Source organism: Tachysurus fulvidraco, chromosome 21, assembly GCF_022655615.1.
Source record: "Tachysurus fulvidraco isolate hzauxx_2018 chromosome 21, HZAU_PFXX_2.0, whole genome shotgun sequence".
Classification (NCBI taxonomy): domain Eukaryota; kingdom Metazoa; phylum Chordata; class Actinopteri; order Siluriformes; family Bagridae; genus Tachysurus; species Tachysurus fulvidraco.
In genome coordinates, this window is record NC_062538.1 from 9,025,748 (window position 1) to 9,046,968 (window position 21,221).

The following is a 21,221-nucleotide window of genomic DNA, read 5'->3' on the forward strand; positions in this document are numbered from 1 at the left end:
AATAACCACAGACCTGTTAGTTTGTGCTAGCTGTAATCTCTCGGAGTCAGACCGCAGCATCTTGGTTAGCGGCCCTTGGATATCAGGCTGGCGTTTTCCCACTGCAGCCAAAACAAAAACATGAGCCATCCTACAAAAGACTCTTTCAGTTTTTAATTTTTTCCTGAAAAGTAATGTTGGCAAAATCCCACAAATATAACATGATTTCACACAAACTAGTATGGTAATCAACCATTTGCAATTTTCCTGTAATGGAAATATTGTAATAATCTTATCCTGGCGTGGATCTAGAGCTCTACCCCAGTACAATGTTCTTTGACCATGCTGAAGCAGTTACTGAAAATGGATGAATAATATATTCCAAATCCTACATCTTCTGCCCTCCAGTCTGGTAAACAGATCCTGCACAGCCTTTGTTACTATACAAGAACATGATTAGCTCTTCTGTTATATGATGCAATAATATTTAATACATGTTTGTTTTACAAATTGTAATAAATTTCCATCTACTTAAATAGGAACAATGTTAATGTGCGATAACTGTAGTGATGTATGGACGTATCGACTGATAAATCAGTGCCGTTGGTTCTGTTTGCCTCCCTTCCAACAAGAAGAGAAAGAGAGAGGAACATAGAATTTAAAAGCGTGTAGCACTAACAACTCGTGTGGTGTGGACGCTATACATGAATGTGTACAGATTTCAAATGGCTAATTTATTTTATTATCATTATTAATATTGTATTATTGAAAACTATTTCATGCACGTATGTCAAAATGTATAGATTCCTTAAATTCGCATCCTCATCTGTGAACACTCTCAACGCTAGCCTTTAGCTTGGACATGCTAACTTAACAAATCGTAATACTAAAACATGTCTCCGAAAAACAGTTTTCGTTTTTATATCAAAGTATTGCATGAATGAAACGACTTGCTCATAATGTTGAAAAAGGCGCTGACTGGCGCCACCTACTGGTGTAAGGATGTCAGTGAAATGGTGCTGAACAAAACCTTGCATCAATGTTTTTGAACAGAATCGAAAGTCACTGGGATGAACAGAAACGAGCATGGTAGCTTTTAACAAGTTCAGATTTGTCATGTTATATTTTATACATCTTTTACTTCTAGCACCATCAGATACTGCATAATAAATTCTGTTGTATTCCTGTGCAATGCCAATAGAAGCTTTAAATTTGATCTAATCTAATATTTTAAGAAAAAAACAAGCTCGCAGTGTGAGAATCAAGAGCTCCAGACCTGATTTGAAGCTCCTGCTGAACCATCGTTGCTTTTTGATCTCAGGAATTGTGAGCCGGTCCTCAGGACTATGGAGCAGGATCTTTGTTAACAGACCTACAGATCAGACAGAGCTCATGTACAGGATTGCAAAGGAAGCAGCAGAAATACAGCTTCATTTCAACAATGAGATTCTCAGAGTGACATATCAGAAAATAAAAGTTATAAGTCTCCACTGAAAAAAAAAACCCTTGTACAGATTTATAGGAGAAGTATTTGCGAGATTCCAGTAGATTTAAAATGAACGAGTACATGGGGATATTATTGAGGTTCTATCATGACTTGTCATTCAAGACAGAGGGAACATTTATTTAGTAGAAATGCATGTACAGCTCACTGGGTGTGGCAAATTGACCCAGATTCGATTCTAGACAATAATGTAATGAGGTTTCCATTTGGGCTTCAAAGCCCTTTTGTACGTCACTCAGGATAAGGATATGTGCCAAATGCCGTAAATGTAAATGTTCCATGTGCTTGATAGCTATCGTGTGTAATAAAGACAAGAACATGTTAGACGTGGCAGCTGAGGTAGCAGTGTAACATTTTACAGCAGTAGCGGATTAAACAGCTAAAGGGTTTCAGGTGTAGTTATGTCCATGTGCTGAGAAACAAAATGTTGGGTGATTTATGGGGAGTCAAGCAGAAGGGGGTTGAGAAATTTAGACACAAAGGAGAGGAGAACTACTGGAGTAAGGAACATTATCAGGGTGAAAAAACACAAGACCATCTGCAGGAAATGCATTTTATACTGAAAAACTGTGGTAACCTGAACATCCAATCACCACTGTGACTAATCCATTAAAGATAAATAGCACAGTCAAGACCCTGCTTTCTAATGCCAATTTACCAAGAGGCATGGAATCAATTTTCTTCCATGGAGTAAGGTAGGTTTTCTTCTGCAGCCAATCTGAATACTCCTGACAGCTCTCACTCGGTTGGTCCCATGGTAACTCTATAAAAAAAAAAAAATCCAGATCCATCAGTAATATCCAAGCTGACAGATGCTGCAGGCACTGTGTCTGTTCCACAAACACACACAGAATCTCCTCACCTCCAGCCAGCATGGCAGTCAGAACGATGCCACAGGCCCAAACGTCTGCAGGCTGGGCGTTAAACTCCGAGCGGGACATCAGCTCTGGAGCCACATAGGGCAGCGTGCCGCACAGACGTGCCAACTTACGCTCGCGGCCACGGTGCCGGAACATGGTGGCCAGGCCAAAATCTGTGATTTTCAGATTATCTGAGAAACAAATACACCAGATAAGAACAAACATCTTAATCTGTGGATATTTTTTTTTTTACTCATGTCAAATCAAAATAACCATCACCTTTGTCATCTAACAGGATGTTTTCTGGCTTGATGTCTCTGTGAGTGATTCCGATACTGTGAAGATATTCCTGTGAAGAAAAAGTAGATACTTAGAGACATACAGTGTAATTAAAGCGATGTTGCCAGTCACTTTACTATGAATGAATTGGAGGGCATGGAAGCCTTTATCATCACCACATATACATTACAGCACAGTGGAATTCTTTTCTTCACATATTCCAACTGAGGAGGTTGAGGTCGGAGCGCAGGGAGGCTACTGGAGCCTGGAGCAGGGAAAGTTTAAGGGTTTTGTTTTAAGGGCCCAGCAGTGGGGTAATGCTGGTGCTTGAACCCCGATCCTACCATCAACAACCCAGAGCCTTAACCGCTTTAGCCACCACTGCCCCAACTGCACCTATGACATCTTCAGTAGGTGTTTCTATTAGTGATGCAACTGAAAACAAATCATTGTTTCTTTTCATGATGCTAAAATGAAATCTGGAGGGAGATTTGGCATTTGTATATAAAATTCACCGGTGTAAATATAAATCTGATCATATACTGTCTACACTACTGTTGTCAGTCGCTGCACCAAGTGTGTCCAACTTTGCTGTGTTGCTGGACACGCCCACATCTATGTCTCTAGATATCAATTAAAACAGATAGTCTGCAGTCTCTTTGACAGGAATTGTGTCTGTCCCAGTGTCTGTCCCCCCTTCGTCACCATGGCAACCAGTAGTTAGAACGCCTTCTGGAAACTTCACAATACAGCAACCGGGTGAATTAAACGTAGCCCTAATAGATAAAGAATGCCAAAGAGACTGATATAAATATAGGATTCCTAACAGTGAAATTGTTAAGTTCTTTATTTTAGATTTCTGTATCAATTTTTTTCCTAGCACGGAAATTAGCTCCACCTCAAAATGAAATAAAAAAAGCCTTTCAGCATAAAGGGTGATAAATCGGTCGGAAGAAAAGGGACGGCTGCTCGATGCTTTTATTGTAATTGTATTTCAGGCAGCAGAAGGCTCTAAACAATACTAACGGCTCCTATCAGCTCCGGTCTGGAGACACTGTTGGATATTTCTTGACATGATGAGGCACTGAAGTGGTAATGGAGATGTAGATCAGCTTTTCAATGCATAACTGCCACTTTACTACATTTTGCTTAGTGTTGTCAGAATTACTGCAGTTTTGAAACCTATTTCCTGTGAATGGCAAAATGCATTATGGGTATTCAGTACCACCCGACTTAGTGCAGTCTACTTTTGGATTTCATGAGCTTTCTTGCTGAAAAACAGCAAACTATTGCTTATAGTTAGAGGGATTGTGTTACACACATTCAATTTCCATATGATACAATTCAATACGGTGAGGGCTTGATGCAAAAATATATTCAATATATATTTCAAAAATAAATCCCACCTAAATATGTGCCTTTAGGTTTCTATTTTTCTTTAACATGATAAAATGTACCATCACTGAACCTTAATAATGAATAAATCTTTTTTGGTATAATCTTAACACAACAAAGTCTGGAGACCACAAACAGAATTTAATTTCTAATTATCATCTGTCCAGTTTGCGTAAGCCCATGATAGCCTCAGATTCCTGGTCTTGGCTTATACTGTAGGAGAGAAACCTGACATGGTCATCTACTATTGTAGCTCATGGACCTCAAGGTTCGATGTTTTGATATGTTGAGATGCTTTTCTGCTCACCACCAATGTAAAGATTGATTATTTGCTACAATATACTTTCTGGCATCTTGAACTAATCTGACCATATACTGTACCATTGACCTCTTTTAATAAGGTTCCACATTCCACAAACATGTTTCTCCAGAATTGTCACTCGCTCAATGAATTTATTTTTTGCGCCATTCTGTGTAAAATCTACAGGACTTTGTTGTGTATGAAATTCACAGGAGATAAGCGGTTTGTGAAATACTCAAAGCGGCCCATCTACCACCAACAATGATGCCATGGCTACATCACTAAGATCACACTTTTTAATTCATTCTGATGATTTTATGCATTACGCTGCTGCCACCTGATTGGCTGATTAAATATTATGCTGCTGCCGCCACCTAATTGGCTGATTAGATCGCTGCATAATTGTACTAATATGTCCTAATGTCTCATCGTAAGATTATAATAGTAAATAGATTTTAAGATTAGTTAAGATATTAAGACTATTTCCAGACATAATTACTAGTTTTCAGCTTAAAATGGTATTACTCTATTGAGAGATCATGTTTGATGAACTTTCCACTTTTTCTTAAGATAAAAGCTTGAAAGACGATTACAATTTTCTAATTGTTTACATTGTATTAGATAAATGATCTTCTTCGTGTGTGCACTTGAGAGAGGTATGTTTACATTTTCCTGTAATTTCTGTCAACAAATGAAAGAGTATGTCTTGAAAACAGTTTTCGTTTTTGAATGAATGTTCATAATGCTCATAATATCAACAAATACAATTTATATATAAACAAACCAAATATAAGCAATTTTCTTCATATGTATATCCTAAATAGTCAGTGGTCAAATTTGATGCTATGTATTTTTTCCATAAAAACAAACAAACAAACAAACAAATAAGAAAGTTGAACTCACCACTCCAGCTATAAGCTGCTGAAAAAGCCTGTGAGCTTCCTTTTCTGGCATTCCCACATCCGGCTCTGTAACAGAGTTACAACAACATTCTTCAGCTGTTTGTTAAGCAGACAAGAACATGTGAAGGTATTACACGAGCCAAACAACTAAGCACCTGTGACAGTGGAGTTTACAGATGAAAGTTACAGATGAAAATGCTTTACAAGTTGCAAACTCGATCTCCAGCAAACACAAAAGTTACACCTTCTCAAACTAAAAAAAAAGGAATTTCACAATCTAAAAAACTCAACTGCTCTCCCCTATCAAAAAAATGTGATGTCATGGACAAAATTTATTTGCACGGCATATAATAATGTGTGCATCCCACCTCACAGAGTACGTCTCCTCTCACCTATTCGATCGAACAGCTCCCCACCACTGCAATACTCAAGGAAGATGTAGTGGATGGATCCCTCACTCCTGTGCCCATAGAAGCGCACTATGTTGGGGTGGGACAGCATCTTGTGCACGCACACCTCTTTCTTTACATTGTCCATGCAGTCCTTAGCGGTGGACATGTCCACGACTTTCACCGCCACTGCCTCCTCGGTCTTCCTGTTGACCAGCAGGCGTACCCTGAAAGGCAAGGTCAAAGGGTAAAATAAATGTATGGCACTCATGGTGTAGTGCAGTGCAGATTTAAAGGATGATGTTTGTTCCCTACTCACTCGCCATAAGCGCCTTCACCTAGAGTCTGCACCAGATCCCAGTCCTGAACAAAAGGCACAGCCATGATCTGAACAAATCCAGAGCAAAGGGTCAGAAGGACAGACAGACAAGTTATTAATATATGGGGAGTTATTTAAGCAGTCTTATGATCAGAGCACAGAGCACTCTGGGCTTCCCTGTTAGTTACAACACCATTATGCAGCCCCTCGTCATAAGTCTTAATAGATTTCCAATAACAGCATACACACACAAACACACACGCAAACACACACACACACACAAACACACACGCAAACACACACGCAAACACACACGCAAACACACACGCAAACACACACGCAAACACACACGCAAACACACACACACACATACATACATACATACATACATACATACATACATACATACATACATACACACACACACACATACACACACACACACACACACACACATATATACACACACACACACACACACATACACATATATACACACACACACACACACACACACACACACACACACACACACACACATACATACACATATACACACACACACACACACACATACATACACATATACACACACACACACACACACATACATACACATATACACACACACACACACATACATACACATATACACACACACACACACACACACACACACATACATACACATATATACACATATATACACACACACACACACACATACACATATATACACACACACACACACACACATACACATATATATACACACACACACACACACACACACACACACACACACACACACACACACACACACACAGACCAAGATTGTGTTTTTTAAATGTTACTTAATTACCTTCGGTTTTAAAGCTCTGTGGAGGTATAATGTCGGACAACAGGAGATTTTTCCATAGACTTACACAGAAAAAAAACATAAAAACGATATTATGTATTGTTTATTTTTTCTTCCTGCATTTAGCTCTCACTGTCTGCTTTATTAATTTGGCGCGTTTAGTTACAAAAACGTCGTAAAGCCGGAAATTATAATACCAAGACTAAAGTTTTCAAAATAAAAGTCTAAAAAGTTCAAATTGTTATTTAAATGCCCCTTTTCCACCGAGGCAGTTTGAGTGCTGGTTCGGAGCCAGGGCCTAATTTAGAACCAGTTATTTCTGTTTCGACAGCTAAAGCACCGGCTCCGAACCAGGAAAAGTGGTTCATAAGTAGCACCAAAACGTTGCTGGTCTAGACTTAAGAACCGCCTGTGGGCGGGGCTACTGTTAGCGCATTTGATAATGTACCTTAAGTAGTGCTGTTTTCACCTATGATCTGGCTCTAAACAGAGAACTACAAAATCTTGCAATAAAATTATATTGATCATTATACTTTTTTTTCAATATGTTTATGCGTTACAGGATTCCTAAAGCAAATATTTTATAGATATATTTTACATATTTTCCCTTTATAGATTCAGTGTGGAACCTGCACAAAATTCCACATAAAATGCCTTGGGATGACAGAAGCACAAATACCGAGCAGACACATCCCTTAGCATTGTGCATTGTGCATTGAGCTGAAGCACGTACAGAGACCATAGAGTCTAACAATATCTGTAATAGCTCTTATATAAGCAGCAGGATTACATATGTTTGACAAAAGCATTTACACATTGAAATATACATCACAGTGAAATATATACTGTTGTATATTGTTTATAATGCAAACAATAAAAGTAATAAAAAATGAACCAATTACAACGAAGTTTTGTGAGTTACAAAATGCGATGCAGTTAAAGGGGAAGAAAAGACGAGAGTAAATGGACGTTTAAGCAGCAAAACAAGTGGGTATACCGAGGGTATACGCTAATATTAAGCCATAGAAGTCGTTAAACGTAAACAGCCCTGGGGAACAAGTAAGCATACTGCGTATACGTGCGTATGGCCCCGACTACGAATAAACACGTACATTATTACAAGACCCGCAATAAGTCAATACGCCTGCACAAGAGTCTGAGCTGTTATAGAAAATAATAATCAGAATATTGACTCTTATTTTGAAACAAACATAAACAGTACATACACAAAACTGCAACTGTATTATATTTACTATAGTTAACATTGTTTTGAACATTGATAAACCTTTATATATATAGTGGATGGATATATATATTATACATGTTCACTTTTTTTCTAAATTATGTTTATGATGTTAATTTGAACCGGGTTTATGTAAACTGCAGAACAAAGTGTGTGACGTCACATTTGGTTGTCATGGCAATACTTCCCTAAACAGTAGGTTAGACGGATTTTTCTTCTTTCGTGTTATTCGTCAGTTTGAAAGTTTTTCTTTCGGTGAATTAATGTGAGGTCGCTGATTAGACATGCTGCTTGGACAGAAATACAAACCCAAGTGTCGGGAAGTTACCGGCCCTACACCTCACTCAGTGGCAGTGGTAAGAAAAAAAAAGTTTTAGTTTCTTAATTATTAAATGAAAGTGTTAATTGTGTTAATTAAAGAATGAAAATGTAGACACGAAGGTATAAATGTGCCCCTTAAATTCTAATAATGTACCTTTTTAAATCAGTACACTACATCCTCAAGGTCCCTTTAACTAAAAGTACAGAAGATACATACATCCTTGAGGTTCACCAGCATTATTCATTTATTTGTTTGTTTGTTTGTTTGTTTGTTTGTTTGTTTGTTTGTTTGAGAGTATGAGATTTCTGCAGTGCATACATGTTGAAAGTAAGATTTTGATCCAATTTTTAGCGAGCCAAACAGCCACCGAGCAGACCCTCCGATTACCTGATAGTGGAACGAAGGAAACAGGATGCTGCTCACAAAAAAGTGCTGGAGTTTACCAAGGACCAAAGTGCCTGTGATCGGAGAATATGCTGGGAAAGGAACACAGATCAAAAGATGGTGTCTGCCACTATCGAGCGACGTGTCCAGGAGGCAATGGAAAAGTATGAGTTGAGCATCGATGAACGGAGAGAAAGGTATTGACCCTTTTTTAATTTTTCACATCATGCAGGCTGAATGAATGTTTTTGTGAAAGAACATGTATTGGTCTGTTGCTCTTTGTGTCACTGTTTGTACAGGCTGCGTAAAATGCTGCTGTCTGAGGAGAGAGAATTGTTGCAAGAGATGGACTCAAAGCAAGACTCTGTGCTTGTAAGGCAAGCCAGGATGTGTGAGAGAGCGAAGTACCTGCAGGAGAAAAGAGAAAGTGAGAGGAAGAAGGTGGCTGCTGAGAAGCTTGATCAACTGTTCAGGTAGAAGTAATGCAACCATATGTAAAGACGTTATTCAGCATAAACAGAGATTCAAAAGAAAATGTTGCGGGGGGGGGGGTAGTTTCATGTGAGTGCAAGCACAAGGTCAGATATGAAGCTTGTAAGAACAAAGACCGCAGGGTTTTCAAGTTTTGAAGACATTTCCAACCCCCAGCAACCCCCTAAAAAAAAAGGATCACCAGGATCACTGACCACATATAAAGTATTTGTTCAATTTCCATTTATTAATGTGTGTGTGTGTGTGTGTGAGAGAGAGAGAGAGAGAGAGAGAGAGAGAGAGAGAGAGAGAGAGAGAGAGAGATTATGACTGGTGTTGTTTATTGTAAGTGTTTGTTGCCTTTTTGGACTCCTTTATCATTTGTAATGTTGGCTTCCTTCCATTTAAAATAGTTCGGCTCAGGCCCAACCATTTTTAGGGTCATGATTGAGGACAATGTCCCATCCAGAGACAAGCTGTTGAGGTTTTGTTCAAACCAACCATCGAAAATACCCTCTCTAATGGATTTTTTTTGTTTGTTTTTTTTTTTCATTGGTTGTTGCGTTACAATAGTGCTATTTTCTGATAGAGAATTGTGAAGCCTCTTTTTTTGATTGGCTGATAAGTGTCAGGCTGGACTAAGAACTCCAGGGGAGACGAGCTTGATTCCTGCCTGGTTCCATACAGACAGCGGTGTGGACAGATACATTCTGGGTGCTGCGGCATATTAAATATATGATAAATAGTCAAAAATTTGTCTGCGTGAGAAATACAATGTGTGGCGTGAGAGCGTGACAAAAGACCGAAATGCTTGACTGTCACTCTCAATGCGTGTATCAGAAATTACAGAGCTAATATCAGTCATGGGATGAATGACTTCATTCCCTTGTACATTCAGAATCGGATTCAGAACGTTTTAGTGTCATACTCTTCCAGTAAAACAACACACAGACAATAAAAATAAGATGAGAATAAAAAAACACATATGTAAATACAAATAGACAAAAAAAATTGAAAAATAAATAAATTGTATTTACAGTGTGCTATAGATAATAGAATAGAATAGAATAGAATAGAATAGAATAGAATAGAATAGAATAGAATGAAATGCAGGGATGTACTAGGATAGAGATGGTGACAATTAAATGTAAGGTTATTGCACATAGTTATTGCGTAATAGGGGGGACATTTAACTGTTCATGAAGTAGATTGCCTGGGGGAAGAAACTGTTCTTGTGCCTGGCTATGCTGGTATTTGGGCCTCCGTAGCACCAGCCAGATGGTAAAAGTGTAAAAAGCAGTTGACTTGTATGTGAGGGATCCCGAGTGATTTTTGAGCCCTTTTCCTAACTCTGGATATATACAGTTCTTGAAGGGTGGTGGTCAGGTGAGCACCAATAATCCTTTCATCAGTCTGAACCATTCTCTGTAGACTTCTGATATCTGATTTTAAAGCTGAGCCAAACCAGACAGTTATTGGAGTGCACAGAACAGACTTGATGACGGCTGAGTAGAACGATTTCAGCAACTCCTGTGGAAGGTTAAACTTCCTTATCTGGCTAAGGAAGTACATCCTTTATTGGGCCTTTTTTTTACAATGTTGTTGCTGTGAGTGTCCCACTTCAGGTCCTGGGAGATGGTGGAGCCTAGGAACATGAAAGCCTTCACTGCAGCCACAGTGCTGTCCATGATGGTGAGTGGGGAGAATGCAGGGGGTTTCACCTGAAGTCCACTATCATCTCTACTGTTTTTAGCGTACTGAGCTCCAAGTAGTTGTGACCAGACAGCAATTTAACATCCTGTCTGTAGGCAGTCCTGTTTGACATGAATTTCCCCAGTGTCACTGGTGATCCAGTGACAGATAGAGGCTAGGTACAGATGAGCTGAGTTAGAGTTTAGTTAGTTAAGCTGAGTTAGTTTGGTCTGGAGGAGTGTTGGAATGATGGTGTCTGAACTACAGTAAAGTCTATAAACAGGATCCTCACATAAGTCCCTGAGGTATCCATGTGTTGCAGGATATATTGCAGGATGATTTCCTGTAATCCGGTTTCTTTGGGATGGGGATGATGGTTGAGTGTTTGAAGCAGACAGGGACTTCACACAGCTCCAGTGATCTGTTGAAGATCTGTGTGAAGATGGAGGCCAGCTGGTCAGCACAGGTTTTCAGGCAGGTTGGTGTCACACTATCTGGGCCTGGTGCCTTTCTTCTTTTGTTCTTTCTGAAGACCTGGTGCACATCATCGTCACTGAGCAGGAGGTATTAAAGGGTTAAAGGAGGTATTAAAGAGATGATCAGAATAGGTGTGGGGGTTTCAAATCTGCAATAAAACTCATTCAGATCTTCAGCAAGTTGTTGATTCACCACAGTGCTGGGGGATGGTGTCTTGTAGTTGGTGATGGCTTTCAGACCTTTCCAGACTGAAGCTGAGTTGATACAGGTGAACTGATCTTTCAACTTTTTAGCATAGCTCTTCTAAGCTGCTTTAATCTCCTTATTCAGTGTGTTCTTGTCCTGAATGTACAAGAACCTATTGTCCATTTTTGTAGTCATTTTTGTCCTGATGAAGATGTCTGAGTTTTGCTGTAAACCATAGCTTATCATTGTTGAACGTTAGATGATTTCTGGTAGGCATGCACGTGTCCTCACAGAAACTGATGTACAGTATGAAGTTACAGTCTCAGTGAGCTAGTCCAGATCGTTGGCAGCAGCTTTAAAAAATACTCCAATCAGTGAGGTTAAAACAGGCTTGTAAAACCAGCTCTGTTTTGTTAGTCCATCTCTTTTCAGTCTTCATTACAAGTTTAACATATGAAAGTTTTTGCCTGTAGGTTTGTATATGATGAACCAGGCAGTGATCAGAGAGACCCAAGGCTGCACATGGGGCTGAGCAATATGCATTCTTTATTGTGGTGTAACAGAGGTCCAGTATCTTACTGTCTCTGGTGTGATATGTAACACGCTGTCTGTATTTTAGGAGTTCACAAGTCCCAAGAATTATTCTAACAGAGTCTGGGTTCTGTTGTTCTGTCCCTGTTATCTGATCAGCCAGTTTTTGTAAATCCAGGCTCACTTGCTCTTACGGTGGACGAGTGAAACTCCCACTGCGAGTAGAACGGCTTACAGTTAATGAAGAGCGCTTCTAGATCTGGACAACACATCTTCTTTAACACTGTCATATCTGTACACCACCTTTCATTGATGTAGATGTATATAATGTTCAGCGGAACATCCGAATAATCGAAAACCGTGTAGCAGATTTTGTGGTGTGTTCTGTTGAATATTTACCAGTTCATCCCTGGTAAAAACTGATAGTGTTAAATAAACAAAAACACACACAAAAAAAACACTAAAACAACTGGAGAGCGAAGCACTGTGGCTGCCATGTGCATTGCCATCTACTTTAACTCTAATTTAATGACCCTGTGACTTTCTGCATCGCAAAGTGAACTCACAGTAGTAGTAATAGACATAGTGGTTAAAGTCATGAGCACAGTAGCTTGGAAACTGGGACTAGCCCAAGCTACAGTATCTAATGACCAAGGCCAATGATTTTGAAAGCTAACACTTAGTTTCTAATTCATTGTACAGATAATGAAAAGACACAATGAAAGTAAAATCAAGATGAAAACATCAACATTTTCCTCAGATGACATGGCAAATTGGATGGTAAAAAAGATTTCTAGAATCTACTGCTAAAAACCTCAGTGTGCTTCAGGGATATTGGGAAAGTTTCTTTATTTTACCACTCGAGAATTCAATGGATATACAAAAGGAAGACTAGAACCTTCTAGAAAGACAATGCACATACAGTAAGACCACCAATAATGACATGTGTTCTGAATACTGTAAGAGTGGGATTTCTGGGCAGAATCTTCTGGAATCATCAGATTATCACTTTAAACATCTGCTGTTGGGAATACTACATAAAGAAGCCTTTAAATTGGAATCTTTCTGACAGATCTTGTATGATTGCCAATGAGAATGATGAATACCACAAGAGTAGGCTTTCTAATTTGAATTTCCAGTTAGAAAGATGGTGAACATACAGCTACCAGTTTAGACTTCTGATGTTGTAAGTAATACTAATGTTGGCCTGTCAGATGGAATATTCTAGAAAGACTATGCACACATGACTATCAGTTTATACTTTTGATGTGAATTCATTCATTCTCCAGAGATAACTTTCTAAAAAGATATTGAACATAACATCAAATTTAGACCTCTTTTGTAAGTAGTATAGAAATGATCCTTTCTGATGGAATCTTCTAGACAGTGAACATGTGACTACCAATTTTGACCTTTGAGGCATGGGCTTGCCAATAAACTACCAGTTTAGTCAAAAAAGTGCAGAAATTGATCCTTCAGATGGAACAGTCTAGAAAGATGGTGAACATATGACTACCATTTATACTTCTGATCTTGTGAATACACGAATGGACCTTCCAAATGGAATCTCTAGAAAGACAGAGAACATATACTACTAATTTAGACTTTTGATGTGAAATCTACAAGAGCGGGGTCTCCAGATGGAATATTCGGAAAGATTCGGTGACGGGAATATAGAAAGATGGTGAAAAAACATCTACAAATTTAGACTTCTGATATTCTAATAGACTTCTGATATTCCTCTGGGTTTCAGAGAGCAGAGCGACGAGTTCCGGGCCTTGCAAATGCGCCAGCACCAGGATGAGGTCTTCACAGAGCGTGCAGCACAGATCCAAACACGCAGAGAAGAGCGTCAACTGCAGCAGGAGGAAGAAATGCTGTTTGCACAGCTGTGGGAAAAAGATCGTCAGGCCAAAGAGCAGCGTGAGGACCTGAAGGTTCAGCGTCAGAAAGAGAACAACTTGCAGCAGTTGGCTTTTCTGCACATTCAGATGGAAGCTGCAGAGCAACAGAGGCTGCAGGCCAAACAACTCAAAGAAGAAGAGGCCCAGTTACTGGTACACTTGGAACACACCAACTTACCATTGATTATTTTCAAATAACAGCATGCTTCTAAATGTTTTATTCCTTACATGTTACATATGAATAGAATAGGAATAATGTGCAGTATATGTCTGAAGTGAACTGTATTTGCTGAGTCTGTGCTTGATCTGTAGCGAGATCAGAGGGAGATGTTGCGTCTGGAAGAGGAGCGAGAACACAGACAGAAGTTCCAGAATCAGGAGAACTGGCGCAGGCAACTAGACACCTCGCTGCGTCTGAAATTGAAACGCCTGGCACGAGAAGAGCAGGAAGATCTGGCTTTGGACATGAGCATCCTGGAGCAGCTGCTCACAGAGGTGAAGGACGAGAAAAAAGAAGAGGTTCTTAGGAAGGTAAGACATTATGGGTATCTGTTCACTGCACATTCAAAAACAAGAAAAGTAGCATATGGGAACCATCAGATGCTTTTGCTTTTAGATTTAGTGATAACTTCTGTGCCATCACTTTAAATGGCATTAATGTCTGCTAATTGTATAAATGTAAATATAATGACTCTACAGTACATCACCCTACATTAATCAGGGCTAAGAGTGTATCCTCTTCCCCATGTGCCAGGAAATATGTAATTTTTTTTACTTCCTTATGGCTTAAACAGATTTACTGTTGATTTACTTCCGGTGCTGCTCCTCGAAATGGTCTTCTAAAAATATTTGTGTATATAGTGTTATACATTGTGCATGTGGTTACCAGAAGCAACTGTAACTGTATCTGTAATCCTCAGTACTGTATTAGTGAAAAATTGTAGAGTTCCTACTCCTTAAACCATACAGAAACCCAGACTGTAGCTTCAGCCTAAATATGAACTCTGGCAGGTCTCATGTACAGTGATAAAATGTGAAGCTTTCATTTCAGTTTAGCTGCATCCATTTGTAACCTTTATAGAAAAACTACATAGGAATGATCTAAATCTTGCCATGTGTCAATGTTCCTGAATAATAGCTGGAGCTAGGTGAGGAGCAGAAAAGGTATCGTCAGTACATGGCGGAACAGCTGGAGGAGCAGAAACAGCACGAGGCTGAGACAGAGCAGGTGATAGAGGCTGAGCTGCAACAGATATGGAATCGCAGGGCTGAAAAAAACCGTCTGGTGAAAGAAGCCAGAAACCGGCTCATGAAGGATGTGCTGGACACACAGCGCTTACAAATTCAAGAAAAGTGTAAGGAATACACTCTTTGCTCCACTTGTATTTAAAACAGTGCTATGGGTAGAGATGAGGGAATCGGTTCGGCCACTATAACAAGGAATAGCACATGACCAAATGATTACCTTATATCCTGTAGATCTGGTAAATACTTTGCAGCCAGTAATCTTTGTAATTATGTGTCCGTACTACAGACTGGCAGACTGGCAATTTTTTGTTGTACACCTACACCCACAGAACAAACCCCAGGACTATCCACGGGGCATTGGTAGCTCAGATAAGATACTTGACTACCAGTAGGAAGGTTCTGAGATCAAATCCCAATACCAACAAGCTCTTTAAGTGTGTGTGCCAAATAGCATAAATGAAACTATTTTCATTACACATTAATTATTTTTGAATAACTGAGGTCTGTATTAAACATATTAAACTAATAAACCCATTAAACAAGCTAATTACTATAAAAACTTATAGTATATAATGTAAATAATAATAAATTATTAGTAAATAATAATGTGATTTTAAAAAGGGTAGATTGTGATTTCTGTCAATGTAAGTAAATAGTGTAAAAAAGTGGCATTGATTCCACTTTTAGATTCTCATTATTGGGATTGTATATTTTTTCTTTTCCTAAGTCTACTAAATGACATTTAATAAAAGTCCTTTAATAACTTGTAGAAAACCTTACAACTCTTATGCCACAAAATTAGAACCGAGTGGTTTTAACTTTAGTGTTTGTGAGCGGTGTCATCAGAGCATATGGCTCTGGGGAATTTGACTGTATGTAAAGTTCTAATCAGCAAACAGATAAAGTGAGACATGAATGACGTATAAACAGAATCTATAATGACAAACATTTCAAAGGAATTACTTTTGAAAGAAAATGAAATTGACTCAAAATAACTGGTGATTTGACAGAACAGATTACTTGCCTATTTTTAGAATTAATCATGCAGTAACTATTGTGCTGACTACCTAGCATATTTTTCGCATATTTTTCATGCTCAAACTTCCCCGTCTTCTACTTTCGGCTTTTCCCGTTAGGGGTCACCACAGCCAATCATCTGTTTCCACTAAACTCTATCCTCAGCATCCTCTACTCTTGCGATTTTTTTTAATGCTCAAACATTTCGATATAAAATAAAAAAAAAAAACAGAACTAAAAAAAAATCCCTTCATCAGGGATTTGGATGTACTTAAAGTAAAGGCTTTTGTGGTAATACTACCACGTCTTCTCCCATGCACTCAGTAATTCATGTCACGATTTAAACAATCATGTGTTACTTTCATTTGTTTTTTTTCTATTATTCTTTCAGTGGATAGGAATGCTCAGAAACAGGCTGAACTGGCTACGGAGAGAGAAGAGCTGAATAGAATAATCCAGGAACACAAGCTGCTGGAAGAACAGAAAAAAACACGGTTGGGTTGCTGACATTTTTCTTTCATTTGGGTTGATGACATTCTTTTCTCACTGATTTTCTCTGCTCTACTTGTTTCAGGAAGAGTTCAGTGAAAAGTTTAAATGTACAAAGTGGGCCTCGGTGATATACTTTTAGTAAGGTTGTGTGCAACTGTTTTTGTTGGTCATGCAAAATTGGCATCAGATTTATCTACGTTTGTGTAGCACCGATTGCACAATACTCACAAATTCTCTTTATGCACGTCTGTAAATCACAACTAATTTGCATTTAGTGGCAGAATGCTTTAAACCTTGCAGTAACTCTGTTTAGCAAATGCCACTGCTCATTTGTAACAGCATATCAATACAAATATGTAAAGTTGTAGTAAATCAGCAATTTTTTTTTTTTACCAGTACACTTCCGTCACATTCCACCGGCAGAATGGAAATCGGCTAATCTGACATTTTCAATCTGTATAAAAAAAATCTTTTTTTATTGCCAAAAGTCTGATATTGTCACGGCTAGTCACAGGCGAATACGGATCCAAATGCAGTTAAATCCTTTTAATAGACAATACAGGAAACAAGAAACAAACAAGCAGGCAAAAACAGGGCAGAACACTGAGCGGCACCGGGCACCGGGCACCGGGCACCGGGCACCGGGCACCGGGCACCGGGCACCGGGCACCGGGCACCGGGCACCGGGCACCGGGCACCGGGCACCGGGCACCGGGCACCGGGCACCGGGCACCGGGCACCGGGCACCGGGCAGCATAGCTCATACTAACAACGACTCACAACGAGGAACTGAACAAACAGAGTAGATATAGGGAACAAGAACCAATCACAAGCCGGAGGCAATCACAGACTAAGACAAAACACCTGGGGAAGAGAAGGAGTGCAGTTAATGTCCATGGTAACAAATAGGTGGGCGGGGTCAACAATTAGCAGCAGGGAATGACAGCAGACAGAAACAAGGGAAAACACAGACAGACTCGTTACAGATACAAAATGAGTCAGGACATTGTTGGCTTTTAGCGTAAGATGTTTTTACCTCTGTTGGGAAAATCTTACACAGAGGTGTAGTAGTAGAATACACCTTCAAATATTAGATGCTTATGAACAAGCACTTAGGGGATCGGCAAGAATGATTTGATTCAAATGATTCAAAATATAGAATATAGAATAGAATCATTTGTGTGAAATAAAAAACATTCTTGGTTTTTCTGCAATTTACACATGGTGCTTGTAGGCTAGGTAAAAACAGAAAAACTACAAATTCTAAAAGCCCTGAGTGTTTACTTTCATATGAGGCATTAAGCACCACTGTGGAATGTGGCGTGAAAAATTCCAATCATCGGGCTCTGGAAAAAAGAGTTAAATGATTGAAACACAATCAGTTGTGGTTTACATTTATCCTATATGTAAATTTCCACAGGAGCCTCAGGTACAGTAGGATGAATACGTTCTTTCTAAAATATTCGGAATTTCAGGAAGATCATATTTCGTTCGTAACTGCTCCTGTGTTTTAAATCAAAAATTGTTTGTATGCGGTCGACTAATATATAGTTTGATCAAGACTAATGTTAGCTGTTTCGTTTGAACTAAACCGATGATGTTAATGTAGCTAACAACTAATACAAGTCAATCAGGCAGAATCTTTTCTGAAATTACAGGTCCAGGTTTTCATACGTTTGCTTTAAATATCATTGTTATGCTACATTATATGGCCAGAAAGTATGTGGAAACCTGATTATATACTTTTCCCCAAATTGTTGCCACAAAGTTGGAAGCACCCAATTGTCTAGGATATATGTATGCTGACATCCTAAATTTGTTCCAGTATGATAATGCCTCTGTGCACAAAACAAGCTCCATGAACACATGGTTTGCCAAGTTTATTGTTGGAGAAATCAGGCTTCCTCAACAGACACTGATGCTCTTGTGGCTGATTGAGCACAAATCCTCACAGTCACACTGTTTTTTGTGTTCATTTCATGTTCTTCATGTTCATGTTTGCCTCGTTCTTTTTTTTTAGCTCATGTTCTTAGTGTTTACATTTATTTGAGTTGCATCATTCAAGCACATCTGTATTTGCTTTATAACAGAATTCTGACTCCAAAAACCAATAGAGATATTTACAGATTTTGGATGACATAAACTTGTATTATGTTTCTTTTCCATTTTCAAAAACTGTATATGTTTTAATATCATATTGTTTTGTGCTACAGTCTCAGGGAAGCATGTCGGGAATATAAAGCTGGTCTGTCAGCACAGATATTGGACAATCAGCGCCTGTGTGAGGTCAAAAAGGCAGAGAATGACCGGGAGGACAAAAGGTATCTTATGGAGCAGGAGAATTTTAATAAAAAGGTGAAGGATTTGCTGTCCAGGCCGACATCACATACCACAGCAGTTCACCCTTTTAGAAGAAGAAGGGATCATCTAACGAGTAACTGAACCTGCTCATATCAATAGCGTGATTCTGTGCTGAGAATTTCACACACACAGTAAAACTTCAGTGAGTTCTCCTGCACCTAATAGGTGTTATAGATACAGTATTTATCTCACAGAAGTGAGTAAACCCCTCACATTATTGTCAATATTTTGTATCTTTTCATGTGACAACACTAAAGAAATGACACTGTACTACAATATAAAGTGAGTGTACAGCTTGTATAACTGTGTAAATTTGGTGTCCCCTCAACACACAGCCATTAATGTCTAAAATGCTGGCCACAAAAGTGAGTACACCCCTAAGTGAAAATGTCCAAATTGGGCCCAAAGTGTCAATATTTTGTGGCCACCATTATTTTCCAGCACTGCCTTAAACCTCATGGGTGTGCAGTTCACCAGAACATCACAGGTTGCCACTGTAGTCCTCTTCCACTCATCCATGATGACATCACAGAGCTGGTGGATGTTAGAGACCTTGCGCTCCTCCACCCTCTGTTTGAGGATAACCCACAGATGCTCAATAGTGTTTAGGTCTGGAGACCTGCTTGGCCAGTCCATCATCTTTACCCTCAGCTTCTTTAGCAAGGCAGTGGTTGTCTTCATGGTTTCCTCAATGAACTGTAGCTCCCTAGTCCCAGCAGACCATGACACTCCCCCCACCATGCTTGACTGTAGACAAGACACACTTGTCTTTGTATTCCTCCCCTGTTTGCCGCCACACAGGCACACCATCTGAACCAAATAAGTTTATCTTGGTCTTATCATATCACAGGACATGGCTCCAGTAATCCATGTCCTTAGTCTGCTTGTCTTCAGCAAACTGCTTGTGGGCTTTCTTGCGCATCATCTTTAGAAGAGGCTTCCTTCTGGGACGACAGCCATGCAGACCACTTTAATGCAGTGTGTGGCGTATGGTCTGAGCACTGACAGTCTGACCCCCCACCTCTGCAGCAATGCTGACAGCATTCATATTTAGTCTATTTCCCAAACACAACCTCTGGATATAATGCTGACCACGTGCACTCAACATCTTTTTAGACCATGCTGAGACCTGTTCTGAGTGGAACCTGTCCAGTTAAACCACTGTATGGTCTGGGCCACTGTGCTGCAGCTCAGTTTCAGGGTCTGGCCGATCTTCTTATAGCCTACACCATCTTTCTGTAGAGCAACAAATCTTTTTTTCAGATCCTCAGAGAGTTCTTTGCCATGAGGTGCCATGTTGAACTTCCAGTGACTAGTATGAGAGAGTGAGAGCGATAACACCAGCAAATGTAACAGCAAATTTACACAGTTATACAAGCTGTACACTCACTACTTTACATTGCAGCACAGTATCATTTCTTCAGTGTTGTCACATGAAAAGATATAATAAAATATTTACAAAAGAAATGTGAGGGGTTTACTCACTTCTGTGAGATACTGTATATAAGCTGATATAAAGCATCTTTGAATTGTGATGAAGATGTGGTAAAGGAATAAATAAAAAACCTACAACCTCTGTGGTACTATTTTTGGTCCTGATTCTTCTGAAGAACTTCTAAATTACACCGTAGTTTGTTTCTGCAGTTATATTTTCAATATGCGTCTGACTTGACTGACTAGTTTTTAACAAGGTTAATTATTTAAAGGTTAAGATAATGTTATGTTAAGGGCTTGAATAATCTTGAATCATTTCTCAATGCAAATAAGTCAGCAGTTTTCCCATTACATTATACCTAATTTAATATTTAGACACCTTTTATGATGTCATGTATTCTGTAGAAACTTTTATCTTTTCTCCTGTCAGTCTCAGTAATGTGTAACTAGTCACACCCCCAGATTCTTAAAATAGGGCTAAGAGAACATCTAAATGTTGTTAAACCCCAGCATTGTATATGCATGACTGATTTTACACCTAAATTAAATAAAATGTAAAAAGCAAAACAAAAAAATAAATCTTCTTTGGTTTGATATCTTCTTCACTGGAAATTATACAAGCATTAAAGACAAACCACAGGATTGCAGTATAACTGGACAGTAAGCTTTTAT

General features: G+C 39.1%; 2 protein-coding genes across 2 annotated transcripts in view; one reads left to right on the plus strand and one right to left on the minus strand.

The window, feature by feature from the left end:
• The window catches only part of chek1 (checkpoint kinase 1), a 15,245-nt gene extending 8,159 nt beyond the window's left edge, over nucleotides 1–7,086 (minus strand). The window contains exons 1-9 of the mRNA XM_027134098.2: nucleotides 6,791–7,086; nucleotides 5,929–5,996; nucleotides 5,613–5,836; nucleotides 5,222–5,286; nucleotides 2,623–2,692; nucleotides 2,346–2,534; nucleotides 2,142–2,246; nucleotides 1,256–1,351; nucleotides 14–101 (exon numbers count right to left, since the gene is read on the minus strand). Coding sequence (XP_026989899.1) covers nucleotides 14–101; nucleotides 1,256–1,351; nucleotides 2,142–2,246; nucleotides 2,346–2,534; nucleotides 2,623–2,692; nucleotides 5,222–5,286; nucleotides 5,613–5,836; nucleotides 5,929–5,993 — 902 coding nt within the window. The 5' untranslated portion in view covers nucleotides 5,994–5,996; nucleotides 6,791–7,086. The remainder of the gene's footprint in view (nucleotides 1–13; nucleotides 102–1,255; nucleotides 1,352–2,141; nucleotides 2,247–2,345; nucleotides 2,535–2,622; nucleotides 2,693–5,221; nucleotides 5,287–5,612; nucleotides 5,837–5,928; nucleotides 5,997–6,790) is intronic.
• Nucleotides 7,087–8,177: 1,091 nt separating this feature from the next.
• On the plus strand, nucleotides 8,178–20,691 carry cfap53 (cilia and flagella associated protein 53). Its single transcript, XM_027134211.2, has 8 exons — nucleotides 8,178–8,386; nucleotides 8,704–8,933; nucleotides 9,036–9,209; nucleotides 13,847–14,150; nucleotides 14,310–14,528; nucleotides 15,136–15,352; nucleotides 16,654–16,756; nucleotides 18,968–20,691. The coding sequence occupies exons 1-8, from the start codon at nucleotides 8,315–8,317 to the stop codon at nucleotides 19,194–19,196; spliced, it is 1,548 nt and encodes a 515-aa protein (XP_026990012.1). The 5' UTR covers nucleotides 8,178–8,314; the 3' UTR covers nucleotides 19,197–20,691.
• Nucleotides 20,692–21,221: the final 530 nt, after the last annotated feature.

Coding starts and splice junctions, on each gene's coding strand:
- cfap53 (XM_027134211.2), top strand. CDS start 8,315: ATGCTGCTTGGACAGAAATACAAACCCAAGTGTCGGGAAGTTACCGGC. Junction 8,934..9,035: donor ATCGATGAACGGAGAGAAAG/GTATTGACCCTT, acceptor CTGTTTGTACAG/GCTGCGTAAAATGCTGCTGT. Junction 9,210..13,846: donor AAGCTTGATCAACTGTTCAG/GTAGAAGTAATG, acceptor TCTGGGTTTCAG/AGAGCAGAGCGACGAGTTCC.